This window comes from Ovis aries, chromosome 19 (genome assembly GCF_016772045.2).
Source record: "Ovis aries strain OAR_USU_Benz2616 breed Rambouillet chromosome 19, ARS-UI_Ramb_v3.0, whole genome shotgun sequence".
NCBI classification, from domain to species: Eukaryota; Metazoa; Chordata; class Mammalia; order Artiodactyla; family Bovidae; genus Ovis; species Ovis aries.
The window spans coordinates 38,973,067-38,983,797 of record NC_056072.1 but is presented as its reverse complement, the minus strand read 5'-3'; the positions used below and the strand labels follow the sequence as shown (position 1 = coordinate 38,983,797).

At 42.4% G+C, this 10,731-nt stretch overlaps 1 protein-coding gene across 23 annotated transcripts in view; it reads right to left on the bottom strand.

The window, feature by feature from the left end:
* The window catches only part of CADPS (calcium dependent secretion activator), a 478,855-nt gene that overhangs the window by 39,533 nt on the left and 428,591 nt on the right, over positions 1–10,731 (bottom strand). For all 23 annotated transcript variants that reach the window (XM_060402261.1, XM_060402259.1, XM_060402264.1 and 20 more), the window contains one exon: positions 5,633–5,665. In XM_060402261.1, the coding sequence (XP_060258244.1) occupies positions 5,633–5,665 (33 nt within the window). The remainder of the gene's footprint in view (positions 1–5,632; positions 5,666–10,731) is intronic.

Below are 10,731 nucleotides of genomic sequence, written 5' to 3'. Positions count from 1 at the left end.
TCAGCGAATGGATTGAGCAGGTTGTGTGATGGTCCTATAATTGTTGCAGTTTTATGATAGGAAACCACAGAGGTTCTCCAATGAGATGGAAGTGATAGCTATCAGTTCTAAGCTGGCAACGCTCTCCTCCGCTCCCTTTGGCAGCCACTCATCACAGAGCATCCTCAGTGGGGATGGGGACCCCTACCTGGGGCACTTGAAAAACTTATTATTGTTTCCATTTCTTCCCTGATGATACTTGTGGCAGACGTTGACTTTTCCTGGATGCAGGCAGCCATCTTAGAGCTAAGATTCAAAGCCAAATTCAGCAGACCTATTTGTAACCATAATAGCGATCTACAATAACGGTTATTTTCACCCCTCCTTCTCGTTTCACTAAATTGCTGTCCTCAAAGGGGCCTTTCATTTATGCTTTAAAACTTTGAAAATAAATATTAGTGCAGTTCAGCTCACCCAGGTAGTTAAAAAACTGAGTTTTTGACTGAGCTTTTATTTTTCTTCATAGCACTCACCAATATCTGACACTGTATAATACATTTAATTGCTTTTTGTCTTCTCCCACTTAGCACATAAGCTCCATGAATACAGGGACCTTATCTGATCTATTTTTTAAAATTGTATCCTCAGCACAGGAATGATGGCACATAGTATGTGCTCACTACATATTTCCCAAATGAACAAAATCATGAATGAATAAGTCTCTGTTCCACCTCCTTATTTAAACTACTCAGTCACACTACATGGATTTTTTATTTGATCCCCCACACAATGGAGCTTTTGAAAGTCATTTCAACTTCTCTGGGCTTTGGTTATAACCATCTGTAAAATGGGATTAATAATAGCTCCCCTACTTACCTTCGAGGATTGTTATGATCATCAGCTAAAATAATGAAAGTTAAACTGCCTCAAAGGCCACAAATTGCTATTTAAACATAAGCCACTATGATTCTCACCCCCACATCCCCCACAAGATTATATCACTTCATGACCTTACCTACCTTTGGAATCTACTTTGGAACCAAGAAGAAAAAAGTTGCTTCAGAGAAACCAATGTCAAAAAAAAAAAAAAAAAAAAAAAAAGACCAAGTCTGCATGAAAATGTGTTTTCTCCAAGTCCTCTGGTCCCCACATTTTTGACTAGCTTTTTGTCCAATTCTGACAAGCCTGTTTTCCATCCTTTGGTGGACCAGGAAGGGCGATGAGGGGACTTATTTGAAACAGAGGTGCTGACAGAAGTTATCACCTTTCCTGATACCCTTAGCTTGTGGGAGAAGGTTGCCAAACTGGAGCATCAGACATGTAGACTCAGCATACAGTGAGGTCTGGGGCTGTGAAGGGCTACGTCTTGGGAAGTCCTTGGGGGAGCAGGTCACTAAATGGCCACTGGGGATCCCTGGTCACAGGGAAAAGGTGCAAGTACTGTCAGTTCCCATTTAAAGAGGTAGAGAAGGTTGTGCAATGCATTCTAAGCAGGTTTTCAACCAAAATGGTTACACTTATAACTGTTCACTGACCAATAAGCTAACTTGTAGTTGTAGATGAAAAACATTGTTGGTTGAACAACTGATGTTATTAGATAAATGAAGCTTCCCTTGTGGCTCAGCTGGTAAAGAATCGGCCTGCGATGTGGGAGACCTGGGTTTGATCCCTGGGTTGGGAAGATCCCCTGGAGAAGGGAAAGGCCATCCACTCCAGTGTTCTGGCCTGGACAATTCCATGGTGTTGCAAAGAGTCGGACACAACTGAGCGACTTTCATTTCATTTTAAACCACATGGCTATCTAGTAACAATGGGAAAAACTTTACAGGATGGTTTTTAATATTTCACAATTACATTGCTTATTTTAAATGTGCCTTGGACAGACTGACAGCATGAGATGTAGATTTTAAAAAATAATTAAACAAATAATGACCATATAAATCGCCATATAGTTAACTATAATCTATGTGTAGAAGACATAATTTGAAGAAGCCACTTGGTGGCTTGGAAGAAATAGGACATTTTAATCATGGTGTGTTCCTCCCAGGATATTTCTGAGCTTGAGGGAAATGAATTCAAATTTCCAGCATCCTAAAGCAATTCTCCAGGCAAGAACACTGGAGTGGGTTGCCATTTCCTTCTCCAATGCATGAAAGTGAAAAGTGAAAGTGACGTTGCTCAGCCATGTTCGACTCTTAGCGACCCCATGGACTGCAGCCTACCAGGCTCCTCCGCCCATGAGATTTTCCAGGCAAGAGTACTGGAGTGGGGTGCCATTGCCTTCTCCAAGCCCTAATTAGGAATGCAAATCTGCTCCGTACTGAAGGGTTGAATATTCCACCTAAGACAAAGAGATGTGCTTTGGGGATCACGCAATGTTTTGAATGACTGATAATAGTGCTTCTCTCTCTTAGTGTAGATAATTAAGAGACAAACGTCTACGGTCACTAAATACTAGTCCCCACAAGAAACTAAACCAACAAACTGTGTGCCAAAAACGTCACAGGGCAACAGAGGTAAACTCACCAGAACTAGAAACAACTTAAGAGATTATTTTATCCCAGAGTTCTTAAACCTGGCTGCAAATGAGGATATGGGAAGCTTGAATGATATTAATGCCTAGACCCCACACCCAGAGATTCCCCTTTAAGCTGCTGAACAACCTCATAGTGATACTTGTGGAAAGAAAAAAAAAAAACTCCCTATGTTTCCAGTATAGAACAAAGGTCAAGAATCACTGATTTAGCCACTGGATCCCAGAGTTGTGCAGAATACCAGAATCTAGTGGACAGCTTCTCAGAGATCTCCAGGCTTCACCCCAGAATGGCTGAGTCACAATCTCCGGAGGCAAGGGGCTGGGAATCTCTATTAAAACAGCAAAAACAACTGAAACAAACCGAAAAAACCTTGCCAACTATCACCTCTGCACATTCTGGTTTGGGGACTACTGATTTAATAGGTGATATTTGCTGGTGAGCTGGTAGACTGGCTCTTCAAGACAAAAACAACCAAACAAAACAACCAACCTTGAAGTGTAGTGCTTGACAGTTTCGTGGTGTAAATACTCCCCCCAAGGCTGAGTTTGAGCCACCAACGTGCCCTCACTGATGGCAGAGTTGGAAGCAAACACACACCATTGACTCTTGGAAGCCAGTGCCAGTGGCTCTCTGTATCAAACCGCTAGCGCTTGAAGGTTCATGCACCCGTCAACTCGTCAGGTGACCGTAGCAGCCACGGAACCTCCCTGTGCCTCAGTTTCCTCACTGTGAAACACGATGGTCCTATTACTCCCCTCCCAGGGCTGTTTCGAGAAGTAAATAATTATTGAGAAGTAAACTATTATTTACTCTGGGTGAACAACGTATATATAGTACATGTGTATCCTGTACTAATGTTTTCTGGAAAATTATTTATTAAAACATTTGCTATAATATTATTGTCTGAGCCACCAGGGATTTGCTGCAAAAATACTCTAAGGAACTTAATTTTAAAGTTGAGCTTTGTCCCCAAGGCATACTAATGGGTGAAATCAGGGTGAAAGAGCACATTTGACATGCCGATTGTATTTTTCTAATATTAATTAAAATAATTTCTCGGTTTTCCAAAAAAAGATGTTTGTCTATGCACTAAAGGAAATCATATCCAGCAGATGATATAGTGTTTAAGAACATTAAGGCTCAGCTGTGCCTCTTATGAACCGTGGGATCCTCAGCAAGCCAACCTCTCGGGGCCACGGTTTCCTCATCTCGAAGGGGGATTGTTGTGAAGGTTAAATGTAAAGTGCTTCAAACAATGCCTCACACATGGAGGTTGTTTATAAGGCTTGGTTGCAGTTTCTGTTCCTATGAGATTGTATATTGTGGGTGGGAAGTATACCGCATTTGGGGACATACTGCATCAATTTCTCTGTCTCCCTAGGCGGGGAAAACTTGGCTAGTTGATTTTTGTGCCTTTTCGTGTCGACGTAGAATCCATTTTGTCCACATCTTGACAATAAATCTGAGCCTGGCTCACAGGAAGTGGGTTGAGCCAAGTGACATTACCAATACTTGACTTTTTTTGACCTCTGCCCCAAATAATTTCAGTTGATAGAACCAATTGCCAAATCAATTTTTTCCAACATTTAGGTCTTGCCCACCTATTTAAGGATGCCCACCTGTTTAAATCTGTTTAAATCTCATTGGTGAGATCTCCCCTTTGCTTTGAGGTGTAACAGAAAACAGACTTCAGTTACCAGATCTTTGGGTTGGGGACTATAAACTCCCTTTCTATGACTGCTGAAGCCCAGGCTAGGCCAGGGTGGATGTCAACAATTCATCCCACCTCCTCCCTTGTGCAACAAAGCAGAAATATCTCCCCCCACCCTACCCTGCTCCTGCTGCAGAAGAGAGTATCCCATGTACGTGCCATGTCATCTGCAGAGTGAATCTGTGATGTGCGTTTTTATCTCTATTTTAAGGATGGAGAACCAGGCTCAAAAACTTGAGTAGTCTGCTCCCCGTGGACTAGAAGTTTCTACTCTGGGGCTTTTGCGAAAATAAATTACTTCTCTCCTAACTCCAGGTATGTGAGCTTTTTCTCTTCTCCATTATAAGGACTATCTACGTGAAGGAGTCGGGGGTCCCCCGATGAGAAGTATTATATAAATTCAAAGCATAATTATTGATTGTACATTCTTTCATTAAACAAACAAAATATATGCTAATGCTAAACTCCCTCCAATTTTCCATTTTGCCATCCTTTGAGAAATAAGCCAATAAACCATTACACACTGAGCTTCCTGGGGAAATGAATTTAAATGTTAATATAAATCCTTTTAGAAAAAAACAAATTTTAACAAATAAGTATTTGAACAAGGAGGGTACTTAACCACGTTCAGAATGAGAAACGCTCAGTACAAGGCCCTTGGTGGCTGTTGAGATAAGCTCTTTGAATTTAATATTTTATAATAGACTCACACCTCTTTTGTTAGAAATGGAGAAATAGAATCATTTTCTTTTCCCCTTTATTGGAATATATTTAAATCTCTCCAATTTTATTTTGCTAATAGGCAGGCCCAAGTCGGTCTATAAATGTATCCTGATTTATCACAGGTAATCCCACACTCTAGCATTCATGTGTAATACTTAACCTCAATTTAAATGTAAATTTTGGGCAACTTTGAGTGCTTTATCTGTGAACTTGGAGAGCTCTCTTCATTAATGAGGTCTGGACTAATTATAAGCAGTTTTGTAAGGTTTCTTTAAAACAATTGCAGAATTGACCCCAAAATGAACAAATTCCGAATTTATTTGTTTTTAAAAAATGCTGGCATGCTTGTGCAAATTTCTAGCTCAACGCCCTACTCCCAAGGTGTGTACGTAGGAGGGGAGGGGAGCCGGATGATAACAGAATGAAATATGCCAGAAAAACCAATGGAGATGGAAACGAAAGTGAATCAGGGTCACCCTCAAATACAATCTCTCTTTCCTGGTGAAAGAAACCATACCCTCTTCTCATCTCAAAACGATTTTACCAGGAAATATTCTTGCCTTTCTTCTGGTGATCCGAGTCAGGACTATACAATTCAGTGGCAACTAATGAAAAGAGCACCATCAAAATTCTCATGAAAGCCAACCCCTCCCCCCAAGAAAAACAGTTTTCAAATACTCACAGGCACATCCACGTATTTGGAAGCTGCCTTCACCTAAGGAGGAAAGGAGAGAATGGAAGTGAGGCTGGTGTTTATGTTTAGCTGTTCACAGCTCGATGCTGTATCACCATCAGAGTTAAAACAATCTGCTGGCAGACAGAGCTGACCAGGAAACACAAGAAAGGTACTAAAACAATAAAATCTGTTTGCTATTTTTTTCTGCAAGCGATACCCACTGCTTTGGAGAGAAAAAGAGTGAGCGAGGGAGGGAGAGAAAAAGAGAAAGACAGCAAAGTTTTACTGACACACTGGACCTAGTGTGGGAGTTCTGCATTTTCCTCCCTCCCCTTAAAAAAATTATTATCATTATTATTTTGATGTGGACCATTTTTAAAGTCCTCATCAAATTTTTTTCAATATTGCTTTTGTTTATGTTTGAATTTTTCAGCTGCAGGCCAAGTAGGATTTTAGCACCCTCCCCTCCCACTGCACCCCAGTACTGGAATCACCACGTTCACCCACACGTCTCCCAGGAAAATATCCAAGGTAGTTGTCCCGGTTGCTCTTTTCTCAAAGCCACTTCTTAAAATGTCAACTCTTAGGGTATATATAAAGTTCACCTTAAAAATGCATTCCAATCTACATTACGTGCAGACAAATGTGGTCTGATTCCACTTACACGAGATACCTAGAATAGTCAAATTCAGAGTCAGAAAGTACACTCAAAGATGCCAAGGGCTAGGGGTGGGGTGGGGTGGGAGACTGAGGACTTGGTGTTTAATGAGGAGAGTTTCAATTTAGGAAGGTGACAGTTTTAGGAGATGGATAATGGTGACAGTTGTAGAACAATGTGAGTGTACTTAGTGTTACTGACGTGTACCATTAAATATGGTTAAAATAATAGGTCTTATGTGACTTTTACCACAATTAAAAACGTAAACAACAACAACAAAGGAGAAATTAGTGAGCCAATGGGCGGAGTGGAAAGAGTACAGGATTTGGACTCAAAAGTTCTGTAAGTGACAGAACTGTTAATATTAATAGTTGACCTTCAGATCATCACTCTGGAGTCCCTTCGCCTAGGTTACTCAATTTCTAGAATAGGGTGATAGCACTGCGTACTTTGTAGGGTTGATAACCTACCTGATCAAGTGAAAAGAATGTATAAGAAAGTGTTTTGTAAACTTTAAAGGGTGGAATACACACTGATTAGTAAATTTTTGAAAGGACAATGCATTCTATCTCCTGAAATCACCACCAACACCCTAGATGATTCCCAGAGTATCCTGGTACAGATTCTCTGAGAACCCTAAATTTTTTTTTCTTTGCAGCTCTGACTGCAACTGCAATGCAGTCATTTCTCTGCAATGTCTGTCTCCCACACAATGTCATGTCTTGCCCATGGCTGTCTCCTGTGACTCATTTGGTATCTGGCTTAGAAAGGGCACTCAGGGAAAATCTGTAGAAGGAAGAAGCTAGTGACCAGTGCTGGCTTCAGGATGCTTAAGGGATAAGCAGACAAGATGGAGAAGTCACTGCAGGAGTCAGTCTGAAAGCCCAAAGGGTTGCATATAAAGCTGGGTGCTTGCAAAGCATGGTGGGTGAAGGAGTGAACCCACCCTGGGCTGTTAAGGGGAGTATGAGGAAAGCTTTCTAGATTTCACATAATTAACATTTTGCCAAATGATTCTCAACCAGAACTATTACCTCTTTATTCCTGTTCTAGAATTTAGTTTGAGCAAGAGGGTGACTCTCTTTTCACGTCTCCTCTATGTACATTAACATTTAACACTTCGATGATATTTTTCACTTTGCAAAACATTTTCATGTATTGTTTCTTTTTAAACCAACCTGCAAAAGGGGGGAGGGCTATTAATCCTATCTATTGACTATTAAGAACATTAAAACCCACTGAATTTAAACATTTATTTGATCCTGACCTGGGCCAGAAGGCAGAGAAGCCCAACTAAGATGCAGGTCTCCTGAGCCCTAACTTTTCCTTTTGAACTCCCGATCTTCTCACCACCGGTAGAAAGTGTGTGGAAGGTAAGCTTCAGTGGTCAGGCAGGCAGTTGCTGACAAAATTCTTCTTCGCAGCTACAAATTGCCTCCTTCGCTCTGTTGAGTGAGTGCTTGGCAGTTGGTAAGAGTTTTGCTACAGCTGAAATGATCAACCTTTCAACACGCCCACTCTTCCCACCAACATGCAGTTTGAACCCAGAAAAGGACACCAGTCAGAGCCTATTCCTTTCAAATCAGATTGGGAAGATAAGGTAAACTCTGTATCTGGATGAAAATCATCCCCTCTGCTACATGCACCAGCACTCAGTTCACGGGTCGTTTTTAAAAATTTGATAACTGCTGACTTGCACTTAACCTTATTAACCTTTCTCCCATCCCATAATAAAAAACAGCACAGAATAAGTTGTGGTCCTATTATTATTTAGAAAGATGTGCTGTATCATTTTTGGTTCTGGACACTGAACTTGAAGGAGGATGTTGAGGACCCAGGGCGGTCTGGAAGTGTCTTCTACAAGAAAAGTGAAGGAGAAGTCTCTGGAAAAGGAAGGGCTAATGGCAAAGGAAATGAAAACCTTCATGTAGTTCAGCAAGGACCTTCAGTGTAGAGGGTTGAACTAGGTCATGGTAATTCTTGAGCATACAATCAGGAAGGATGAGGAGCACAATGGGACTCTAAAGGAAGGTGAAAACAGCTATCTTGGTCCAGCCAGGCACTGGCTGTCTCTGACCGAGGACACTTTGCTGGAGGAGCTCAAGCATGAGGTATGCTTTTCCTCAAGCGAGAGATTACCTCTAAGACTGTTTTCTGTTGCTCATCTTTTTAAGAGACAAAATGCTGGGACTTCCCTGGTGGTCTAGTGGTTAGGAATCCACATTGCAATGCAGGGACATGGGTTCGATCCCTGGTCCAGGAGGATCTCACATGTCATGGGGCAACTGAGCCCATGCACAACTACTGAGCCTGTGCTCTAGAGACCCGGAGGCACAACTGCTGAGCCCGTGTGCTGCAACTACTGAGGCCCGGGTGCCCTAGAGCCCGTGCTCTGCAACAAGGGAGGCCTCCGCAAGGAGAACCCTGTGCACTGCAACTGGAGAGTAGCCCCTGCTTGCTGCAACTGGAGAAGGCCCGTGTGCAGCCAAGACTCAGCACGGCCAAAAATGAAAAAATGAGTAAACTTTTTAAAAAGACTGAAAGCTATTATTAGCTCTGTTTCTTCGTTTGTTTGTTTTTCAGTACACATGTCGAGATGTAGCTGAGTGAGTAAGCTGACAGAACCAGGATCGAACTGTGGCCCCTAGAGAGCCCTTTCCTGCTTAACGTCAACCTTTATGTGCTACCTTTAGGTGCTTTTTTAAAAGTATCCACAGGACTCTGTCTTTGTCCAGCTATATGCTAAGTAGAGAGGAAGCACCAGATCCTCCCAACTCAATAGGGATTTCGAATCATTGTCAAGGGTCAGAAAAATCTGAGCGCACACCAGGTGACTTTGACCAAGTTAATTAACTTCTGAGCCTACTCTGCAAATGGGACAATTATAATGTTCCTCAAAGGAATACGGAGGGGATTGGACGAGGTAATCCAGCTAAGGGTGAAGAACAGAGCTGCAGATGTGGTAAAAGCTACCACATGTACCTCTTCTTACTCCAATGTTGGATTACTGGTGTAGATCAAGTACCAGCTCCACATCCCAGTGGCCATGGAGACAGTTTCACTGCTCATGTCTAGTCCATGAGCAATTTCTCACCATAAAAAGGATGCTGGAATCTCCCCAGGTTTCCAGCAGGTATCTTAGCTGGTTCTCAGTCTGGCAAACGTCCTGTCAATTCCGTGAACACCATATGCAGTGGACTCCTCTCTAGAACACCGAGGCAGTGTTCCCTTCTACTCCCTTCCTCAGGCTGCCAGAGCCAGGGCACGAGTGGGAGGGCAATTCCCCAAGTCAGGGTGCTCTGTACATGCAATCACATATCCCTAGCACTCTCTAGTACAAAGCTAAGTGCCCTATGGCACAGGAGAAAAGGCTGAGGGAGAGGGGTTTGCCCAGATACCATCCTTTCTCTATAGGGACCCAACTGCCCTCCAAGGGAGAGGCAAGAACTGTGACTTCAGCCAGACTTCATTTCCTGAGACTCCCTACTTTCCCACCACCCCCTTTGGTGGGACAAAGAATGCCTGCCTCCTCTCTAGCAGTATCCATAAATACCCCACCCTCACCCCTTGACCAGACAGAGCCAATTCTGGGTTCAAAAGAGACACACAAACTAGGAGAAGTTGATGGAGACCGAGGGTGAAGGTGGTAAGACCAGCTGATCATATTTTCACAGGTCTTCAGGAAAGAACAATTCTCAGGTCCTGGGCACTGCACTAGGGGACAGGGATGGAAGCCACTGATGCTTGACTCACAGCCCCTTCCTTGGATGGTGTCTAAATGCACAATCTCTCCAAACACCCAGAATGAGTCATGTCCCCCGCCACGACTCATAATTATAAGTAACATTTCTTGAGTGCTTCCTACTTGCCAGGTGCAGAGTTAGGAAGACTGCACTTGTTATATTTAATCCTCACAACAACCTTTGAAAAAGAGTCCTATTAACAGTCCCATTTTACAGCTGACGAAACTGAGGCTGAGAGAAAGGAAGCAATTTGGCTTAAAGTCACACAGGCAGTAAGTTACAGCTTTGAACTTCACATCCCCCAAGCTGTCTATAATCCAGTTTTTAAAAAAATCTATCAAACCGCTTTTATTAACCAGTCATATTTAAGTCTTGTTTCTCATTGTATGTAGACACAACCTAAAATGGCTTTTCCTCGAAAAATATTTGAGGGATTTGAATAATAATCTGTGCCGACTCAGGGCAGAAGGTCCAGAACGGTTTCTCTGGCTTTGAATGTCCCAGCTAATTACCTAGACCCTCCACCTGACTTAGCGTGTGTAGACAGGCTTAATGGTTACTCTATTGAGCTCCCCCATTATTTTTCAGGTGCCCAAAGGTAATCTTTTCATTGAACACTCACCATTCTGGGATTTTCACAATGCTGATGACTAAGGGATTTTCTTCTGCCCGGTCCTAATAAGGGGACCTGAGTTAATCATTGT